Raw genomic sequence first — 20,908 nt, forward strand, 5'->3', positions numbered from 1 at the left:
AGGGGTTCGCGTCGTCGTCGGCGGGCGGTCTCAGTGCAGTTTCACGTGTTGTCTTCCCCAGTATGCGCGCGCTCCTTTTCCTTGCGCCGCCACCTTGAGCCGGTCCGGCATCGCGGCGCGGCTCTCGCGACGCGCCATGATGCGAGCGGCCGGTGTATCCAGCTCCTCCCTGCTTCGCCGCTCATCCTTCAGCTGGGGTGAAACGGATGAGCGCGCCCTTTTTTGGCCTGCACAAGCTTTTCCGGCATGCACATGTGGTTCCACCTCGTCGTGGCAACCTGCACGGCAGCGCTGGGGGGCGCGATGAGCGTCGTGCCACCTGACCCGAGACGGGTCGCAGGCGTCGTACCGAGCGCGTCGAGACCGTGTCCTGATGCGCTCTGCACGGGTGAGTCACGTCGGCGTCAAAGGAGCGACGTGTGACCTGTCAGAGCTTGATCTCCGATCTCAGCGGCGTCGAGTCGCCTTCGGTGGCGACAGCTAGGATGCATCTCCTCCTTCGTTTTTCGCGCTATGGCCCTGGGAAGCTGGCGGTGCACGCGGACGGACCTTGTGTGTGCACAGAACGCTTAAAACGTGGGTGCTCTATGTCACTTTTTCGTGACAGCGTTTTTCGCAGTTTTTGCTATAGCGTATAGGTTTTCCACGGGTGAGACTTTTTGCAACTAGTCATTTGCATGGCTTTTCATGGACTTGGGGCGCGAACACGCATGAGCGCCGAGAGAACACACAACTCCAAAACTGGGACCAAAGAGACAGACCCCACACGTGTATCCGCGACTCTCAGCGCATGTAGTACAGAGCAGGAAGCGCCGGCCGATCGTATAGCGGTTAGCGCGATCGCACCGTGCTCGGCCGAAAACATTATCGCTCGCTCATCTGGGAGCGGTCAAAATTGGCATCGGCTCTGGCGGTCCGACGGGGGGAGGGGGAGGGGGGGGGGGGGTCCCGGCAGCAAAATTGGCATCGGTGCGGCTCTGGCGGTCCGACAAGGGGGGGGGGGGGGGGTCCCTGCAAAGGCGCCAGAGCAGACGCCGGATGCGGGTGGGGGAAAGGGAAAATCGCGCGCAAGGCAACCTCGGGCCGCGGCCAGGAGGAGGGGCCGCGGGGGCAGCGACGAGGCTCAGTTCAGCATCTGCCTGCAAAAACGTCTCCTTCGAACAGGTTCGAGCCGGAGCCGCCGCCCTCCTTGCTGGGCGAGGCCTCGAGCAGCGCCGCGGCGGCGGCCGACTCCTCCTCCTGCGAGCCGCGCCGCACCACCTCGCGCCGGGCAACCTCGTCCACGAAGGAGTCGTGGTCCTTGGTGTACTCCATGGTGTCCCGCGGCCGCTTGAGGCTCACCTGTGGTCGCGTCTCGGACGCGTCACAGGCCTCTGGGACGGCGCAGGCAGGGGGGTGGGAGCGGCGCCTCCTCGCCGCCGTCGATGTCCTCGACGTAGTAGCCCAAGTCGTGCGACCCGACGAACGACCCCGCCGCGACGCCACCACCGCCCCAGCCCGCGCCGCCGCCCCCGCCCGCCCCTTCTCGCGCCCACCCATCGACTCCTCCGCCTCCTCCGCCTCCTCCGCCTCCTCCGGCCAGTTGGGCGAGCGGCGGGGCCCTGTGCTCGTCCTGCGGTGCCTCGAGCGTCTCCGTCGACGATTCGGCCGCGAGCGGCGGCGCCGGCACCTCCCACCACAAGCTCGCCTGCGCGACCGGTTCGCCGCGCTGCAGCGCCTCGAGCGTGGAGGGGATCGCGGAGGGGATCGCGGCGACCGCGGCAGGGGCCGCGCGGGCGGGGACCGGGCCGACAGCCCCTACGGTGGTCGAAGCCATCGTCCCGCTGTTCGCGCACCCCGCGCTGGGGGAGCCGCCGCCGGCCGCTGAGGCCAGGCAAGCGGCCGGCGCACAACCGGTTGCACCGGCCGAGGACATGAGCCTGCCGCCGTCGAGGGGGGCTTGTGCGAGCGCGGCCTTGGCCGCGTCCATGTGCGCCAGGAACGCGGCGGCCATCTCCGCCTGGCTCCCGCCCCCCTTGAACGCCGCGAGGGCCGCCTCCATCGTCGTCTTCTCGGCGACCGCCGGAGTGCCGAGAGAGAGCGGCGCCGCCGGAGGCGCCACCGGGGTGAGGACCTGCGGCTGAGGCCACTGCACCAGTTGCTGCGCCGCGCGCTGCAGCCGCATCACGTGGGCGACGAGCAGCTCCTGCGAGAGGAGAGGCTGCGAGAGCAGGGGGGGCGGCGCGACGGGGGCCGGAGGCGAGGCGGCCGGGACGGCGCCCGAGCTGGCATCCGAGGGGGGGACACCGCCATGAGGGGCCGCCGCCGCCGCCTGCGCCGCCGCCTGCGCCGCCGCCTGCATCATCCCCGCCTGCGCCGCCGCCTGCATCGACGCCTGGCCCGCCGCCGCGCCCGCGAGCTGTCCCGACATCATCGCGGCCGCCTGCACCTTCAGGTCGGTGGAGCCGCCGCCGCGCCAGCCGTCGTGCACAGCGAGCATCCGCGAGAGGGACATCGAATCGGCGAGCGACCGCTGCAGGTGCATCGAGTACGACGAGCAGAGCGCAGCGGTCAGCGACGCCTGGTCGGCCGCGGCCACGGGCGCGACCGCCGGCATGCCCGCCCCCGCCCCGACCGTCGGCGAGTTGGGGGCGGCGCCGGGCTGAAGGTGCTGTGCGCCGCCCCACAGGTCTTCGAGGCCCACGGCCGAGGGCGGCATGGGCTGCAGCGGCGGCAGCGGCGGCAAAGACTGCAGCGCCGCCTCCTGCGCCCGGGCCAGGTCGAGGCTCGGGTAGGGCGGGCGCTCGCGGGTCTGCCGCCGCTTCATGCGAACGCGGGGGATGCACGGCCGGCCGCGCTCGACGCAAGAGAGGCACGAGCCGCACTGGAGCATCGTGCAGCGGAGCTTGGCCCTCCAGCACGCCATGCACGCCTGCGGGGGCGACGTGGGGACGTCGTCGGAGGCGTCGAGGGCGGCGGCAAAATGGCGCGGGCGAGAGGGAGGGCGAGAGCGAGGGCGAGAGCGGGCGAGGGCGAGGGGCGACATGGAAGGCGAGGGCGAGGGCGAGGGCGGGCGAGAGGGAGGGCGAGGGCGAGGGCGAGGGCCCTCCCTCTGAGAGCAAGAGCGAACGCGCGAGCGCGAGAGTTTGAGAGCGATAATGGGGGGCGCGGGCTATGTTCCTCGCCTGCTTTGCCCGCTTCCTCTCGCCGCTCGGGTAAAATGCAGTCTCACCGGGCTGCAGCGGCAGCGGCTGGAAGCGGGGGTCAAGCGAAGTCATCGCCACAATCTGCGGCGCGACGACGACCTGTCCCAGCTGCTGCTGGGGCGCAGCCAGCGTCGGCGGTACCATGAACATTGTTTGTGCGTTGCTCGTGTACATCATCTGTCTCTTGGCAAACCCCGGCGGAGCACACACTTGAGTCGCCCTTCACACGAATCCGATGAGCCCGAAGAGAGCGATGAGGCAGAGGACGGCGGAAATCTCTGTGTCGTGGCGGCGTGTGCGCCGTCCTCCCACCCTTGGGGCACTTGGAGCACTTACTTGCTTGGTTGGACCTTGGTTGGTTGGTCCTTGGAGTGCAGTCAGCAACCGCACATCCAGGGCCGGGGGGCTAAGAAGCACACCCAGCGGGCCAGATTATTGGCATCGGGTTGCGGGCAAGAGAGCCCTAGCCCTGGGGGGTGCGCGTTCGCAGGGAAGGGCCGTAAAGTAAACACGGGTCTCCGAGGGTTAGTCCGCGCCCCTTGGGTGTCGCCCTCGGAGCCGCTGGGTTCCGGCTCCTAGCCAGATAGGGGGTCTGTTGACCGGTGACACCCTATGCAATAGGTAGGTAGGTCCGGTTTTGACCGCCCCAGAGGGCCCTGCAACAGGTAGGTACCCCCTATTTTCGTCTTTTTTCGCTTCGCTGCGCGGCCTGGGGATAGGTAGGTAGAGCGTTTTGGCGCGAGTCATGGTGCAGACCCCCTACGAGCTTACTTCCTCTTGATCACAGCGGATCTTGGTCACAATTTTCACATCATCGCAGAGCGCCGGGCGCCAGAAGGCGGACTCGACCCCCACGCCCCACCTCCGGCGCGGCCGCAGCGCCGCACAGAACAGTGCCGGCGGGTCGTGGGCCACGCCCTCTTGTGACCCCGGCTCCCCGCCGCCCGCGGCAGGCAAACCCCGAGCCGGCTGGTGCTCAGCGCATGTACCACACACTACTCAGAGAGGCCACAAAGGCAGACACGAACCCCCACGCCTCCCTCCTTATCGCAAATCGCACGTCGTCGCGTGCGGCCGCCGCCTTCACTTCACACCAGCTGCACGGCTGGCGCCTCGGCCGTAGCCGCTTCTGGCCTGCTGGCGCGCGAGCGGCGCAAGAGTCCGACGGCCAAGAAGACGGCGGCAAAGGCGCCTACAGTATTCGGTGCACTCGCGGCTAGTGTTGCTGCTAGCGTGCGTGGAGCCTCGGCTCGCGGTGTGTCCGTTGCGGCACCGGTTGCGGCGAAGACGCCGGCGTGGGTTGCGACCAGCTCGCCGGCCTCGTCCTACAGTGCGGAGGTACATTCACGCAGGGCGGGGAGGGGGGAGGGTGCGTTGAGGCGGTGGAGAGGGCGCACAATCTTGTGAAGGTAGTTGCGGGATGGCTTGCACTGGCTGTACCAGGCGCTTGATGCAGTACAGACGGAGCCAGCTTCACAACAGGTGGCGCCAGTCCAGGAGTTGCCGCCGCACTGCGCCCATTTTAGCTGACAAATGGTAGGGTTGCCGCCCGGCATGCCTGGGCGCGGAAAGACTGCGGTCGGGCAGCCCGCGTAGCCAGGGTGGGCCGCGCACCAGGCGCTGAGGCTCACGCCCTTCTGGCAGGCCATGCACGAGGCGGTCATAGCCATGCAACACACTGTAGGGTTGCCACCAGGAGCAGGGTGAGGTACGGACCAGTAGTCGCCCGTGCGGTGGTTGCCGCCGGAGGTCCCGCAGCCCCAGCTGTTGCACCCGTGCGCCTTCCAGTCGCCCGTGTACTTGTTGCTGGTGATGGAGCCCTGGTGGTTGCTCGCGGTGGTCTCGCCTGTCCAGTGATTCGTAGTGACCTTACCGCCTTTAAAGTCGTGTGCCGTGGTGGTGCCGGTCAGGTAGTTCGTGTGCACGCAGCCGGACAAGCTGCATGATGAGGATATCCACTTCTCGGTCGGCGGTGCCGCTTCTCCCGCCGCCTTCTCGGTCGGCGGTGCCGCTTCTCCCGCCGCCCTTTCTGTCGGCGGTGTGGGCTGCACGGAGACCGCCTCCGTTGCCAGCGGGGCGGGCTGCGTGAGCACCGTGAGGACGAGGGGGACCAGCATGTGCAATGACCCGCAAGAGCTCGGTCGCCGGAGGTGAACGAGCCGCCGCCTTCGGTTTCTTTTGATCGAGTGTCTGCTACGCTCTCGCGGGCTTGGAAGTTGACTGTGTGCTGTTGACATCATTCAACAAAACAAATATCCTATCGGCCACTGGCTGTTTGGGTTTCTGCATGCACATGCACATGGAAGAAATCACGACTCTCACAGTGATTTGGGCTCGGCAGCTTGTTAGCCCTCAGCCGAAGCTGGGGCCGGTCCCGTAGCCGAGAGAGCCCGCGCCGATGAGTTCGACGCGGTCGGGAGGCCTTGTGGAGAGGCCAGCGAGATGGCGATCGCTGTACTTCATGGCGCCCTCAAAGTGGGGCTGGCTGACAAGCCAGAGGTCGATACTCTGGACGACCCATAGGATGCCACGAATGCCTGAAGGAGAGGGAGGCGAGGCCAGAGGCAGGCTCAGCTGCTCTCGGGTGATCCCGCTTTGGAGGCTGAAGGACCCGATGGTCCTGTCACATTCGCGTTCCGAGTCGTGCGGTGGGGGTAGAAGAATTCGAGTAGAAATCGAGTCAGCACATCCTTGTAGTACAGCGGACCGCCAGGCTCGCCAACAGCATCCGCAGGGAGGCAGCATATGAGGCACCAGTTTTCTGGAGAGCTCTCTCTCTCTGCACATGTGCATGTGCATGTGCATGCACATTGCATGTTTGCGATTTGGATTTTGGATTTGTTTATTTTCTCATGGTCGCACATCCTAACAAAACAACAAACGTGAACCGTGCCATTCGCTCTCACCGGCAACCCTGTCTGCACGTCTCGCGCGCGCGTGAACAGGGCTCCAGGCCCCAAATTACGTGTGAGTGTTAGAGTTGTTTGGTATCCTACCTTATATTTCCCCGTGTCCGGTTTTCCGTTTCAGCGGAGTCTGGCCGCCACCCAGCACGCATCTCTATGGTGCCCCTCGGCAAGGAGCGCGCTCCGGCGCCGTCCACGACGTCGTCCGCGCAGCACTCGCGTAGGCGCGCCGGCGTCATCCGGCAGGCGCAGCCGGAGGCGCCTGGGCATCAGCTCGCCGCCTCGCACGCTGCTTCAGAGAAGCGCAAGGCCAACAAGATGACGCCGATGGAGCGCAGGGCGAAGCGCGCGGCCGACGAAAAGCGGCGCTGGCACGAGAAGCGCAAGGCGACGCGCGAGTCCGCCGCCAAGTTCAGCATGGCGAGCGAGGACCCCGAGAAGGTGATTGCATCGCTGCTCGATGAGCTCGTGGCCGAGGTGGCGGAAGTTCGCGACGAGGTGGACGAGGGTGAGCTTCAGGAGGAACTGGAGAAGCTGGTGATTGCGCGTAGCGGCTCGCCGTTGCTCGAGGACACGGGCACATGCGAGGCCGCCGAGCTCGAGCTGCGCGCAGACGGCTACGGCGCGGCGCGCGGCGACGACGAGCCGAGCTCAAAAAGTAGCAGGAAGGGCTTAGAAGGCTCTAAAAGGGGCTCCCAGGCACTAAATTTGTCCGCCCGGCCGATGCAAATGTCGTTTTGGGTGTCCGTCCACTGAAAACGGACTCCGGCAAGCACTTTTTTGGCGCCGTGGCCGTGCTCGGCGCGCGCAGCGCGCGGAAAATCGTAAATCGGTGCCATTTTAACCGTTTTCCACGGGGTTTTCTTGTGCATGTTCGGCCTGCCCAGCACCACAAGTCTAGTATTACACAGGAGGACGGGACAGGTGAGCGGCCGCGCCGGCCGCGACGGTGTTGACGGCCGGCTCACCGGGACCAGGGACGGTGAGCCTACTGGTTGGAATCTTTGGGATGCGAGAAATAGTGGCCACGTAGAGTTATACCTGGAGTCTTTGCGACATGTGAAGGCAATACCAAGCTATCCTCTCCTCAAACAACGCACAGTCTCTCACGCAGACACCCCACGGCACGGACACGGAGGCCTGCCACGGACGGAGGCCGCGCCGACCGAGCGGACAAGGCACGCATCCGGGTACGGTTGCTCACGTGCTGCGCAGTGGCTGCTATACCACCGGCTCCCTGACCCTCAGCTAAGCCCAGTGGCGATCACGCCGACAACAGGCTGGCGTATCCGTGTCTGTTACCACAATACCAGACACGAGCGCGTCGGAAACTCGCGCTCGGTGCCGCCAACGGGGTGTCTGCAGGGCGGCGCAGCCGCCCCGAAGAAAATTTTGGCCGGAGGAAGTCTGGAGGCCGTCGTTTGTCACGCGGGGAGCCAAGCTGCGGGTCTGCCGTCAGCGGCTTACCCCACTAATTCGACCACGGCGAAGCGATTTCGCTTGGTTCCACGACCTCCAAGCCACTAATTCGACCACGACCTCCAAGCCGACCGCATTCGGCCGATCTTGTTCACATCTCCAGCTGATCCCGGGTCCGGAAAATGTTTTTTTTCGTGGAACCAAGACGGGTCGGTGGTGCTCCTTAGCCCTATTATAGAAGCACGCCAGGGTTCGATTTCCGGAGAGTTTTTCGGCCGCGTGACAAAAAGCGGGTCGCTCCTCATCGCAAACCCTGTCAGCAGAGTCCTCCTACGGGAATGTACGTAAGAGCCACATACACTGAAAAGTGTGGATTTGGGCACTGGGGTGTGAAGTAAGCCCGTATCTGGCCAGGAGCCGGAACCCTGTGTGGTCGGCGGCCGTGTGGTCGGCTGCGGTGTTAAACCAGCGCTTGACACACATGGGACTGCTCTTTCTCAGCCTCTGCACCCTCGCGGCGACGCGCTGGCACGAGCTTGACGGCTACCACTTTGAGCGGTACCGCCAGGAGTTTGGAAAGATGTACGCGACGGCTGAAGAGGCGGCAGCGCGTGAGGCCGCCTTCAACAAGAAGCTCAAGGAGGTTCGCTCGCACAACGCTGCCGGCCATTCGTGGTGCGAGTCCACGGCTCGACTCACGACCAGAGCACGTCACTCACTGCCCAGCTCTAGTCGACAACCTGAGCGGCACGTTCGTTCGCGCCCCACGGTGGACAGGAAGCGCGGCGTCAACCACCTCACCGACCGCACGCCTGAGGAGCTCTCCGTGCTGCACGGCCTCGACCGCGCTCTCCTCTTTTCGCAGAAGCACGCTCTCAGCACCGCCAAGCCGGCGCGCCCCTTTACCAAGGCCGACGAGGTCCCGAGCGGCGTCGACTGGCGGCGGCAGGGCGCGGTGACGCCCGTCAAGAACCAGGGCCACTGCGGCTCGTGCTGGACGTTCGCCTCGGCCGAGACGGTCGAGTCGCGCTGGTTTCTCAAGACGGGGGAGCTGCAGGACCTCTCCGAGCAGTTCATTCTCGACTGCACGCCCAACCCGCACGCCTGCGGCGGCACGGGCGGCTGCGGCGGCGGCACGGCGGCGCTCGCATACGAGCGCCTCAAAGCGCTCGGCGGCCTGCCCTCGGAATGGGTTTATCCCTACCTGGCCGGCCAGACTAGCGGCGGAGACACAAAGTGCCACGGGCTGCCGCTCGGCGGGCTCGAGCAGCCGCACGGCGGCGCGGTGGCCAAGGCGGCCAACGTGTCGGGCCACGTCTCGCTCGAGCCAAACTCGTACGACGCGGTCATGCACGCGCTCACGGCGGGGCCTCTCGCGGTGTCGGTCGACGCGGGCGGCTGGCACGACTACGAGGAGGGCGTCTTCGGCGGCGGCAACCACAGCCACCCCAGGCTCGACCACCTGGTGCAGCTGGTGGGCTACGGCACGACGCCAGCGGGCGCAGACTACTTTCTGGTCCGCAACTCTTGGACGCCGCGGTGGGGCGAGGGCGGGTACATGAAGGTCGCGCGGTCGAGGGACGCGCCGTGCGGCGTCGACCTGCACCCGATGGACGGCGACGGCTGCAAGGGCGGGCCGGCGACGGTCAAGGTCTGCGGCCAGAGCGGCATCCTGTACGATGGCGTGTACCCGCTCGTGTAGATCGAGAGCGAGAGCGTATCCGTATGATCGGTACGAATGTATTGAGTGTTGAGTCGGGTTGTGTTTGACCCGACTCCCGTTGTCGGACTCGCCGGTGGGGCTCGGAGCTGAACAGCTGTCGAGGCGCCCGCGAGCGCCGCACATATGCGTCGAGTTCGAGGCAGGCTGCCTATGTATGTTTGTCTCGTGTATGTGTCCCAGTGTCCGTGTGTGAGAAACCCGAGACAGAGAAGAAAACGGCGTTTGAGTGGTGTGTGTCGTGTGTGTGTGGCCCCCCCACCTCTCAGTCTCACCTCGCCCTCTCCAACACTGTCCTCTCCTCGCCTCCCGCGCGCCGCGGCGGGGGGCCGAACCGCAACCGGGCAACCGCCGCGCGCGGTGTGTACGTTGGTCCATGGACCATGGTCGTGCGCGCCGTGTGCGGGAAGTGCGCGGCGTGGAGCTGCCTCACTCAGCGGACAGTTGCCAAGGAGTTGCTGCATTGCCCATGCTGGGGGTGCGGGTGGGGCGTGGCGGGGTGCGGGTCGGGGTGGCCGCGGTGGGGCGGAGCCGGAGGGGCGCCCGGCCCCGGGCGCTCTGTTGACAGTCTGTCAGTCTCAGTTTTACGTGTGCGTGTCGTAGCTCGTACGGCTTTACGGTGTAGGCTGTAGCGAGAGTCGCACGGTGCCGCCACGAGCGGCGTGTGGAGTGTGTATGATCGTGCAATCGGGACAAGATCTGAGAGCACAATATGAGGAGCCTGACGCGTGGCGGCGGCGTCTCGTGGGGCCGTTGTCGGGCGCGGGCCTCACATCGACCAGTATCGCCGAGCGACCCAACGCCCCAACGGTGCCGCATCAGCCCCCATGGCGGCGCCGCTGCCGAACCGAGTCGATGCGGCGCGCCACGAAGCGGCGCAGCCGCTCCCTCTTGCCCAGCGTCGCCTCCGCGAGCGCCGCCTCGGCCGCGTCGGCCCTCTGCACCGCCTCGTCCCTCTCGCGCCGGGCGGCCGCCGCCTCCGCCCTCGCTGCGCCCGCCGCGCAGTCGCTGTCCAACGCGGCGCGGCGCGCCCTCGCGAGCTCCTCGCTCGCCGCCGCCGCCGCCGCTGCAGCGCGGCTCGCCTCCTCGAGCGCGTTCCCCGCCGCCGCCGCCTGCAATTTCGGGCGGGCGGCGCCGGTGATGGGCCGGCGTCTGGCTCGCCCACGAAGGTTGCGCAGCTAGGAGCCTCATTGGCAGGAAAGTTGCACAGCTAGGAGCCTCATTGGCAGGAAGGTTGCGCAGCTAGGAGCCTCGCTTGGGCGGACTCTGCTGCGATCTCGGCTGCTCTCGGCCAATCTCTGCGGCGATCTCGCCTCCTCGGCAGAGGACGCGCGAGAGAGCGCGTGGGTGAGATTCGTCTGCAGCGCCGCGCGCTCTGCGGTGGCCTCCTCGGCCGCCGCCTCCATCGCCGCCCGAGTGGTGCGTAGCGAGTCTTGCGCTGTCTCGAGCGCGTCGTCTAGCTCCGCCACCGCGGCCCTCGCCGCCTCCCGCCCCTGCTCGAGCTCGTCGCGCGACGCCTCGAGCTCCGTCTCCGCCCGCGCAAGGGCCGCGCGCGCCTCCGCCTCGCCCGCGCCCGCCCTCGCCGCCGCCGCCTCGGCGCAGCTGGCCCGCGCTGCCTGCGTCTCTGCCGCCGCGCCCGCCGCCGCGAGCCGCGCCGCCGCGTCGGCGCGCGTCGCTTCGGCCGCGGACAGGTCTCGCGTCAGTGAGGCCGCCAGCTGCCGCAACCGCTTCTCTGCGCTGGATCCTAGCGCGTCCTCCTCCGCCTCCACCTGCGCGTCGAGGCGGCGCTGCGACGCGGCATTCATCTCATCCAGCGCGGCGCTCGCGTCGAAGGCGAGCTCCTTGCCCGGGTCGCCTCTTCCCAGGCCCTTGGCCATGTGAATCGCCCGCTCAAAGGCGGCCCAGACGCTGCTGTCGCCGGAGCAGCGCGGCGGTGGAAGCCTGGCGATGGAGGGAGACGGCCGCCAGGGAGCGGGAGGAAGCCAGGCGGAGGAGAGGTAGAGGGCGAGGATCATCGGCGAGGTTCGACTGCGGCCTGCAAGACGCGAAGAGAAGAAAGCAAGTGCCGCACGCTCTGCTCGCAGCAGTTGTCGTACAGGTCCTCGAGCTCGACCCAGCGCGTATCAATGAAGCCGTCGTCATTCTGGTCCTCTCGAAACTTGCCGCGGGTGAGGTAGCACAGCGACGTCTCCGCCGCGGCCAGCTCATTGCGCCGCTTCTTCCCGCCACGAGCTGCTCAGGGTCGGCGAAGCGCATGCCAATCACCTCCTTGATCTCAAAGCAGTATGTCGGCACGACCGCGTCGTCTCCTCTGCCGTCGGCGAGGCGCGCCACGCGCTCGGGGGTATCGCCGGCAAAGATGAGGTGTGTCATATGTAGAAACGGTTCCAGCTGTGAGTCGGACAGCGCTGCCAGCTCGTCCATCGTCATAAGCCTCCCCGTTTTGCCCAAGCTGTGGCGCTCGATCTCGCGCCGTAGCTCGGCTACGTCATGGAAGGGACGGAAAGCCTCCCGATATTCCCCATCCCGGATCGCCGTTGGCTTCGCGCGGGCAGCGTAGCGCCCCGCCAGTCGTTCCGCGTGTTTTACGACCATATCGGCGATGAGGTCCGCCTCGGTCGCCACCTCATCCAGCCAGGCTCTCACCTCGTGCGCAGCTAGTTTGATCGGCACCCCGGCCAAATCAGTCTGGGCTGGCATAGGATGGCTCGGCAACGGGGCAGTGTCTACTCCCTCTCGAGCCTGGGGGTCCGCCCTGATCGCCGCCACCGCCGCGGCGAGGGCCATCCTCCTCCCCTTCAGCGTCTTCCCCATGTCCGTGTAGGCGTGGTGGTTGAAGACCACCCCAGGCCTTTCCCTAGAGGCCTAGAGGCCTCGTCGGTCAGCAAGTACTCCACTGCCACCTTGGCCTGCGACCCCATGTAGAAGTGCAGCTCCTCGCACAGGTGTTGGCACAGCTTCCGGAGCTCCCCACAAGTGCTGGCCCCTCGACGGGCCAGCTCCGCCGCCCGTCGAAGCTCGTCCGCCTTCTCGGCAACTCTCTGACTTACCTCGTCTGGAGCCCTTACTCGCGCCCGGCGTGTTGTGCCTCGCCAACTCGAGTAGATCGTGAAGAGGACGGAGTGGAACGCCGCCGATGCGGCGTATGCCCCTTCCCCCTCGCTCTTCTCCCTCCCGAGGTCTTGCAGCTGCCCCTGTATGTGCGACACGATCCTCTCGTGCGAAGTGGTGGGGAGCTTCTCCCCCGTCACCTCATCTACATCGAGGAGGAGGCCATCCACCTTCCCGCCCCCTCCCCTCCCGTATCTGCGCAAGGTCATCCAGCTTCCAGGCGGCCGCCGGCCGCCTCCCTCCCTCGTCGCGCCGGCGCCAGCACGTCGGCCCCTACCACCGACGTCGAGCCCATTGCGCACATGCGTCGTAGCGTGTCAAGGACCCCGGCCTGCGCCCACTGCATCCAGCACCTCCGGCCCGCTTCCGCTGAGCCTGAGGGGGGGTCCGGCAGAGGGGCTCCTGCTGTCTGCAGGGCCTCCATAATCTGCCGGCGGACGCCCGCCCAGGCGTCCCACTCCCCTTCAGGGGCCCTACACATCTCGTGCCATCGCCGCAGGAACTCCATTGAATTTTCTCTTTTGTGCGAGGCCGCTCGGTTGGGAAATTCTCTTTTCAGTGGGTGGGAGTTTTGCGTAAAATGCCTTTCAGTTTGTTGAATCCTTCGGTTCTTGGTCCTCGGCAGAAGGACACAGGTCAGGCTGAGCACAACACCCACCTCCCACGCTTGACTCGTTGTCGCTGCACGCTTGACTTACCATCGCTGCTGAAAAGCTCAAGCCTTCAGTGGGTGGCTTTTAGGTCAACACTCGAGCCGCTCGTCGCTTCCGCCGTCGAAATCCTATGGCTACCCCGCACTTCACGCTCGCCTCCGGCCCTCCGCCTCCGCCGCGCCCGCCACCGTGGTGGTTTAAACCGCCGCCGTCGCCGCCGTCGCCCTCGCCTGCACTGCCGCGACCACCACCGCAGCCGCCGGTGCCGCCGCCGGTGCCTCCTTCGCCGCCGCTGCCGCCGCCGCCGCCGTACCAACCACCACTGCCACTGCCGCCGCCCCTTCCACCCTCTCCTCCCTCTCCACCATCTCCACCCTCTCCGCCACCCTGGCCGCTGCCGCCACTGCCACCACCGCAGCCGCCGCTGCCGCCGCCGCCGCCGCCGATGCCGCCCACGCCGCCGCCGCCGCCGCCGCCGCCGCCGCCGCCGTACCAACCACTGCCGCCCCTGCCGCCGCCCCTCCCACTCTCTCCACCCTCTCTGCCACCCTGGCTGCCGCCCTCTCCTCCACCACCCTCTCCCTCTCCCCCACCACCCTCTCCGCCACCCTGGCTGCCGCCCCCTCCTCCACCCTGGCCGCCGCCGCGGCCGCCGTCTCCACCCCAGCCTCCTCCACAGCCGCCACGGCCGCCATATCCACTCCCACCACCGCCGCTGCCACCCCAACCTCCCCCTCCGCCGCAACCGCCGCCGTCGCCGCCGTCGCCCTCGCCACCTCCACCCTCGCCACCACCGCCGTCGCCGTCACCCTCGCTGCCGCCGCCCTCGCCGCCGCCCCCCTCGCCGCCGTCCCCCTCCCATCCGCCACCGCCCTTGGCCCCGCCACAGCCGCCGCCGCCGCTACCACCGCCACTGCCGCCACCACTGTTGCCGCCTTCCTCGCCGCCGTCGCCGCCGTCGCCGTCGCCACCTCCACCCTCGCCACCGCCGCCGTCGCCGTCACCCCCGTCACCACCGCCCTCGCCGCCGCCTCCCTCGCCGCCGCCCCCCTCCCCTCCGTCGCCGCCCTTGACCCCGCCACCGCCGCCGCCTCCGTCGCCTCCGTCCCTGCCGCCGCCATGGCTGCCGCCTACCTCGCCGCCTCCCTCACCTCCGTCGCTGCCACCCTCGTCGCCTCCGCCGCCACCTCCTCCTTCTCCGCCACCCTCGCCGTCCATGCCGCCGACCCCTTCGCAGCCGCCCCTGTCGCCGCCGCCGCGGCCGCCGTCTCCATCCCAGCCTCCTCCACAGCCGCCACGGCCGCCATATCCATTGCCGCCGCCGCCACTGCCACCCCACCCCCCCCCTCCGCCGCAACCGCCGCCGCTGCCGCCCGCCCCGCCGCCGCCGTCGCCGCCGCCGCCGTCGCCACCGCCGCCGTCGCCCCTGCTGCCGCCGCCGCTACCGCCGCCGCCGCCGCTACCACCGCCGCTGCCGCCCTCCTCGCCGCCACCCGCTGCGCCGCCGCCGCCGCCGCCGTCGACGCCGCCGCCGCCGTCGACGCCGCCGCCGCCACCACCCTCTTCACCGTCGCCACTACTGCCGCCGCCCTCGCCGCCGCCGCCACTGCCACCCTCCTCGCCGCCGCCCGCCGCGCCGCCGCCGCAGCCGCCGCTGCCGCCGCTGACGCCGCCGCCGCCGCCGCCGCCACCGCCGCTGCCGCCGCCGCCGCCGCCGCCGCCGCCGCCGCCGCTGCCGCCGCCCTCGCCGCCGGCGCCACTGCCACCCTCCTCGCCGCCGCCCGCCGCGCCGCCGCCGCAGCCGCCGCTGCCGCCGCTGACGCCGCCGCCGCCGCTGCCGCCACCGCCGCTGCCGCCGCCCATGCCGCCGACCCCTTCGCAGCCGCCCCTGTCGCCGCCGCCGCGGCCGCCGTCTCCACCCCAGCCTCCTCCACAGCCGCCACGGACGCCATATCCATTGCCGCCGCCGCCACTGCCACCCCACCCCCCCCTTCCGCCGCCGCTGACGCCGCCGCCGCCGCTGCCGCCACCGCCGCTGCCGCCGCCGCCGCCGCCGCCGCCGCCGCCGCCGCCGCTGCCGCCGCCGCCGCCGCCGCCGCCACTGCCCGCGCCGCCGCCACTGCCGCCGCTGCTGCCGCCGCCGCTACTACCGCCTTTGGACCCTCTCGCCGTCTTTGTCGACCGCCTAGTCGACCGCCTTCCCTCCCGCCCCGCAGCGGCGGTGCTTCTCCTCGGGCTGCTCTTTGGGTGCACCTGCGGCTGCCTTATCTGCCGGCCGCCCCCCGCCGCCTCGACCGCCGCCGAGGAGAGGCACCGCCTGGTCGAGCACAAAGAGAGCAGCTCGGCCGAGGTGGGGGCTCCTCCTCCCCCAGCCGCAGCCTCTGCAGCCTCCTCCTCCTCCTCCTCCTCCTCCGCCGCCGCCGCCGCCTCGAGCCGCACCGCCTCGCTCCTCGCCGGCGAGGAGCATCCTTGGGCGTCTCTGGCTGAGGAGGCGGAGCCGTCCGAGCCGCCGGCCTCCTGGGACCGAATCGACAATTCCACCGTCTCCACCCCCACCATCACCGCCCCCGCCCTCCCCGCCTCCACCCAGAATTGCTTGAACGCAGCCGCTGGCGGCATGCTCCAGCGTGCGATGACGAGCGCAGCCACGTCGGATCAGCGACTGCTCTCGCGCTCTCCGCGGTCGCTCGCAGAGATCCTCGAGCGGAGGATGGCCGGGGGCGTCAGCCCGATCCCCACGCCGCCTCGAACGCCGCCAGACTCTCGCCGCGAGAGCTTGGCGTAAGTGCGACTCAATAGAGCCCGCTTGCGCTGTACACACACTGACGTTGTGTACGACTCGAGCCGTGGAACTGCCAGTACTTGTGTGCTCCCACCACTACACGCTGTGGGGGGGTGCCCGAGCCATGCATGTATGATGTATGTTGTACGTATGTGGGCGTGTGGGCGTGTGTGGGACAGACGTTGTTGTCCACTATGCGCGGGGCTTCCTGCGGGCGCGGCGCCGCCGCCGGCACAGAGCGAGTAAGTAAGTAAGTTGACTTGTGGCTAGGGATCCTTTCCCGGGAGTGAACCAGCGCGAGTGACTACCTAGCCCAGAGGAGAAGATAAGCGGCTATTTATTAAGCGCGCCCATGGGACCACAGTCCACACCAAACGCCGAACGCGGTATGCGTATGGGCGTATTGCGGTATGGGTGGACAGCGAGACAGAAGATGACGGCACGCTGGAGCGACACACAGACACACAAACTCAGGACACTCAGCCAGCTGGGCCACACATCCCGAGTGAGCGTACGGCACTACACGCTACTCGGGGCCACGCCCCCCGTGTCGCCCGCCCAGCACCCCCCTCCCCCCCCAAGGTGCCAAGGGCACACACAACAGCAGAAACAAGACAAACAGGGCACGTAACGTGTCAGCCAGAATAATTTATCCTCTGCTCCGCCTGCGAAGCCGCCCGCGGTTTTCTTTCTTTCTGCTGTGCGAGGCGCGTGGGTCGTAGAATTCTTTCTTTCCATTTCCCGCCTCAACAAACCCGTTGATTCCTCATGTCCCGGTCGCTGCAGCAGCTCGGCGAGGCGCTCTACCAGCGCATCAGCGCTCTCGCCAAGCAGGGCGAGCTCGACCTTGCCGGCAAGGTGACGGGAATGATGCTCGACGCCTTCCCCGAGCCCGAGCTCAAGAGCCTGCTTGACGACAGCTCCGCGCTGCGAGAGCGGGTCGTCGCCGCGGTCGCGATGCTGCCCCGCGAGTACCAGGACGCGCTGCTGCCCGACGAGGCTCCGAGCCCTGGCGGCCCGTCGCCCACCTCCGTCATGGGCCGCCTCGATGGCTTTTCAAAGGAGGGCAAGCTTCCCGTCTGCGACCTCGGGACGCGCTGGGCCGATGACGAGGTCTCCCCCTCCCTCTCCCAGCCCTCCCCTCGCCGCTCACTCGCCCCCGCGCACTCGCTCGCCCTCATTCCACCCTCTGCCCCTCCAGCACCTTGCCCACCACCTCCCGCCCGCGCCTCTCTCTGCAGGCCGAGACCGGGGAGGAGTCCCTGCCGCCGCTCGTCTTCCGCTCCTCCTCGTCCGAGGAGCCGGCCGAGTCGGATGCCGCCGAGCCACGCGCCGCCGCCGCCCTCGAGGAGGGCGGCGCCGTCGGGTGGGCGGTCGAGTGGGACGCTGCCAAGCTCGCCCAGGCATGCCAACCCTCTCCTCCCACTCCGCTCCCTGCAGTCCCCCTCCCCCACGACAAGGCGACCCGCCCCACACCCGCGCAGCCAGCCCGCCCCTCCTCCTGTCCGCCCCTCCCCATTCCCGCCTCCGCGCCCGGCGACTGATGACCCCGCTCGAGACCGAGCCTGACAGCTGCGGAGACGCACTCAGTTTTCTAGACGGGACTGACGCCCCCCACCCACCCACCCTGCAAGCGCCTCCCCGCCCCGCCGCGTGAACGCCCCGCCGCGTGGCGCACCACCACCGCCCCGCCCCGCCCGCGCAGGCGCCGCCGGAGGAGATCGTCGAGTTCATCGCGCAGAGGCTGCAGGAGCCACAGGCAAAGCTCTCCCGCACTCCCCCTCCCTCTCTCCTCCCCCTGCCCCCCAGCTGTCTGCCTCCGCCTCGCTGCCCCTGCCCTTGTCCCCGCACCTCCTCCTCCCGCCCGCTCCCTCTCCCGCCCTCGCACCCCCCCCCCCACCACCACCACCACCACAGGTCAGAATCATCCGCGCCGTCGTCGCGGCGCTCGGCTCCGACGCGGCGATCGCCCTCCTCGCCCACACGGAGAGCGTGGAGGCGGCCGGCGGCATGGCGGTGCCCGAGACGGGGAAGCGCCGCTCGGCGGGCGGCGTCTTCGTCAAGCTTCTCAAGGATTGCCCACCCCTCGCACGGGCTCTTGCGTCCTCTCATGTCTTTTAGGTGGGGAGTCATGGTTGCCCTCCCCTCCCCCCCTCCCCCCCACCACCTTGCGCGTGTGGAGACGTGTACCTTGCCTGTACCTTAGGACTGCCGCTCCTTCCCGCCCGAGAGGCAGGCGGCGGCGCTGCTCCAGATCAAGACGGAGGGCGCCGCCGCGAAGAAGGAGAGGGAAGCCAAGCGGCGCAGCAAGGCCGCGCTCTCGCCGCCAGCCACGCCGGCCGCCGTCGCCAAGGGCTTCGACACGCTCGCCGTCGGCGACTGGCCGGCGCTCGGGAGGCGAGGCGTATAGGGCGGCCGCGGGGGCAGACAGGGTGCCCTACCCGCAAAGTCAATCCTCGCTGGGGGGGGTCTGCGTTGGCGGCGCGCGCGTACTGCGAGGCGGCGGGCGGAGAGCCAAGCGGTGTGTAGCGTTGGGCGCGTGTAGTGCCTGCGACCCGCTGGCGGCGACCCGCTCGTTGGCGGCCGCTTTCCCCCGCCTGATTCTGCCTGGCAGCCTGCTTCGCCGGTGCCCCAATACGGGTGTAGTTTATCCCCCAGTTCCTAGCCCTTTAGCGTTTGAGCGCGAGTTGTGTGTCGCTCGTGTGTGAGAAACCGTGTGAGAGAGCGGTGAGCGGTGTTCCTGCGAGGTTCGTAAGTTCACGCGAGTTCCGAGACGGAGAAAAAAACTGTTCAAGTCTTAAAGGCAAAACACAACGCTCTGCGATTGGTGCACCGGCATGCGCCTCGGGGGGAACGCGGTAACACCTAAGTCCTAACACGTAACACGTAACACAGCGCATGAGCGTATAAACACTCCCACCCGCGCACAGTTGCACCCTTTCGCCCTTCTCATCACTGCCCCGGCGGCCACGTCGCATCGACGCTTCTTGGGCAGCAGCAGGTTTGACAGGTCCTCTCCGTGGCCTAGGCAGCCGTGGTCGCCCCCGCCCCAGGTAAAGAAGGCGCCGTCGGCGGTGAGGGCGAAGCTGCGGTACAGCCCAGCCGACACGGCGTTAACGCGCCGCCCCGCAAAGGCCTCGATCTTCTTGGGAAGCAGCTGAGGCTGCTCGTCGGTCGTCGCCGTGGCCCAGCTTGCCATTGCCTCCCCAGCCCCAGCTCCAGACGGCGCCGTCGGCGGTGAGGGCGAGGCTGTGCGCGGCGCCAGCCGACACAGCGACGACGCGCTGGCCAGCCAAGGCCTCGACCTTCTTGGGCAGCAGCTGCATCTGCTGGTCGCCGTGGCCCAACCGGCCTCGGCTTCCATGACCCCAGCTCCAGAGGGCGCCGTCGGCGGTGAGGGCGAGGCTGTGAGCACCTCCAGCCGACACAGTGACAACGCGCTGGGCAGCCAAAGCCTCGATCTTCTTGGGAAGCAGCTGGTTCTGCGAGTCGCCGTGGCCCAGCTTGCCATAGTCTCCACCGCCCCAGCTCCAGACAGCGCCGTCGGCGGTGATGGCGAGGCTGTGGTGCTGTCCAACACAGCGACGACGCGCTGCCCAGCAAAGGCCTCGACCTTCTTGGGCAGCAGCTGGCTCTGCGCGTCGCCGTGGCCCAGCTGGCGGAGAAGGGGGGCGGGTCGGCGTTTTGAGCCGCGTCACGCCCTCGCCGTGGCCGATGAGGCCTGGCTGCCAGCTCTCAGCCTTGCCGCACGACCAGAGCCGCCCCTCCGCGTCGATGAAGAGGCTGTGCCATTGGGCCGCCGCCGCCCTCGCCGGCGGGTGTTGGACTCGCGTAGCAGCGCAGCGAAGCACAGCCACCGCACAGCGCAGCCTTCGTCCTCTGGCTGCGCCGGCAGCTCGAAGCCGCGCTCTTGCGCCCACAAGCGGATGCCCTCCAGCGAGACGGCGTTGTATTGCAATACAATTCTCGTATGTTTATCTATCATGCTTCATGACACGACACGCGGTGGTGGGAGCTGGTGGATGGAGCTGTCAGCTGATCGATCCAAGCGGGTGGGGAGTGGGGCAGTGGGGGGCATGGCTGGGCATGCAGGCCCGCCAGTCGGCCCGGCCTCTGACGTGGTGCTGCCGCTGCATTCGCTGAAGAAGAGAGGAGCACTTGGAGCACTTGGAGTGCGGTCATCAGCCTCACATCCAGGGCCGGGGAGCTAAGAAGCGCACCCAGCGGGCCGGATGATCGGCATCGGGTTGCGGCTAGAGAGCCCTAGCCCTGGGGGGTGCGCGTTCGCAGGGAAAGGGCCGTAAAGTAAACACGGTCTTCGAGGGTTAGCTCCGCGCTCCGGGTTTCCCCTAGCAGCAGAACGCCCCCTCTACTCGGAGCTAGTAAACACTCGACACGGACACGACGCCCACCCACACTCGGCGTCTAGCTCGGCGTCTCACCACTCCGGACCCCTCTCCGTGGTCGCCCTGTTCTCACTCCGGGGTGTCCTCCCCCTCCTCCCGGTCCTTCCTTCTGTTCGCATCCCGATAGTTATGCGACGGGCGCGGGCCCCGACCCCCCTCCTAGCCCTTTTCGGCTGCGGCCCCGCCGCCGTTCTCGTCTTCTCTGCCTGATCCCGTTGGCGGGCGGCGATCCCGTGCCCGACTCCCCGGGCGAGGGCGGCGGCACTGGGTCGTGTCGCCTCCCCTCCCCGGGGGATCGGGTTGGCTCTCCCTGGTCGACGAATCGCGCTCGCACCCGCGGTCTCTCTATCGTCCTCGGCTCGCCTCCCCCCTCCGCCGGCTCCTCGTCGAGCTCGGGGCGGCATGGCCCCCCTCGTCGTAAGTCACGTTGGTCCAGCTGCCGCCGCGACGGGTCTACCCCTGGCGGGCTCGTATGTCCCGACCCCACTCGCAGAGGCCGAGACAGCCCAACTCTCACCCCCTTCGACAGTTGACTCCAGGTTTCACCCGGGGCCCTCCGGTCTCGGCCTCCCGATTCGTCGGTTGGCCCACTGTTTCCCCACGGTACCTCCCCCCCCTCGGTCCCCTCCCTCGGGTGCTCCAGCCTCCGGCGGGGCGGCTGCGGGTTCCCCAGGTTCCGTGTGGGTCCGTATGGTGAGCGCCCCCCTACCGCCGCCTCCGCCCCCG

General features: G+C 68.6%; 5 protein-coding genes across 5 annotated transcripts; 3 read left to right on the forward strand and 2 right to left on the reverse strand.

Annotated features, from left to right (window-relative positions):
• Positions 1-1,128: 1,128 nt before the first annotated feature.
• Positions 1,129-2,905, reverse strand: EMIHUDRAFT_196195 (hypothetical protein; the record flags this gene model as incomplete). Its single annotated transcript, XM_005770485.1, has 4 exons — positions 1,129-1,341; positions 1,670-1,717; positions 1,802-2,185; positions 2,429-2,905. The coding sequence occupies 4 exons, from the start codon at positions 2,903-2,905 to the stop codon at positions 1,129-1,131; spliced, it is 1,122 nt and encodes a 373-aa protein (XP_005770542.1).
• A 1,359-nt stretch (positions 2,906-4,264) lies between these two features.
• On the reverse strand, positions 4,265-5,302 carry EMIHUDRAFT_447941 (hypothetical protein; the record flags this gene model as incomplete). Its single annotated transcript, XM_005770486.1, has 4 exons — positions 4,265-4,377; positions 4,459-4,510; positions 4,583-4,822; positions 4,898-5,302. 4 exons carry the CDS (start codon positions 5,300-5,302, stop codon positions 4,274-4,276), a joined length of 801 nt encoding a protein of 266 aa, XP_005770543.1. The 3' UTR covers positions 4,265-4,273.
• Positions 5,303-6,247: 945 nt separating this feature from the next.
• On the forward strand, positions 6,248-9,449 carry EMIHUDRAFT_461333 (hypothetical protein; the record flags this gene model as incomplete). Its single annotated transcript, XM_005770487.1, has 4 exons — positions 6,248-6,749; positions 7,003-7,015; positions 8,012-8,185; positions 8,288-9,449. The coding sequence occupies 4 exons, from the start codon at positions 6,248-6,250 to the stop codon at positions 9,210-9,212; spliced, it is 1,614 nt and encodes a 537-aa protein (XP_005770544.1). The 3' UTR covers positions 9,213-9,449.
• Positions 9,450-14,113: 4,664 nt separating this feature from the next.
• Positions 14,114-15,779, forward strand: EMIHUDRAFT_95926 (hypothetical protein; the record flags this gene model as incomplete). The annotated part of the gene is made up of 2 exons (XM_005770488.1): positions 14,114-14,239; positions 14,643-15,779. 2 exons carry the CDS (start codon positions 14,114-14,116, stop codon positions 15,777-15,779), a joined length of 1,263 nt encoding a protein of 420 aa, XP_005770545.1.
• Positions 15,780-16,544: 765 nt separating this feature from the next.
• On the forward strand, positions 16,545-18,186 carry EMIHUDRAFT_196201 (hypothetical protein; the record flags this gene model as incomplete). Its single annotated transcript, XM_005770489.1, has 4 exons — positions 16,545-16,853; positions 17,075-17,149; positions 17,766-17,792; positions 17,983-18,186. The coding sequence occupies 4 exons, from the start codon at positions 16,545-16,547 to the stop codon at positions 18,184-18,186; spliced, it is 615 nt and encodes a 204-aa protein (XP_005770546.1).
• Between the last annotated feature and the right edge of the window lie 2,722 nt (positions 18,187-20,908).

The sequence above is a fragment of the Emiliania huxleyi genome (assembly GCF_000372725.1).
Source record: "Emiliania huxleyi CCMP1516 unplaced genomic scaffold EMIHUscaffold_4, whole genome shotgun sequence".
NCBI lineage: Eukaryota > Haptophyta > Isochrysidales > Noelaerhabdaceae > Emiliania > Emiliania huxleyi.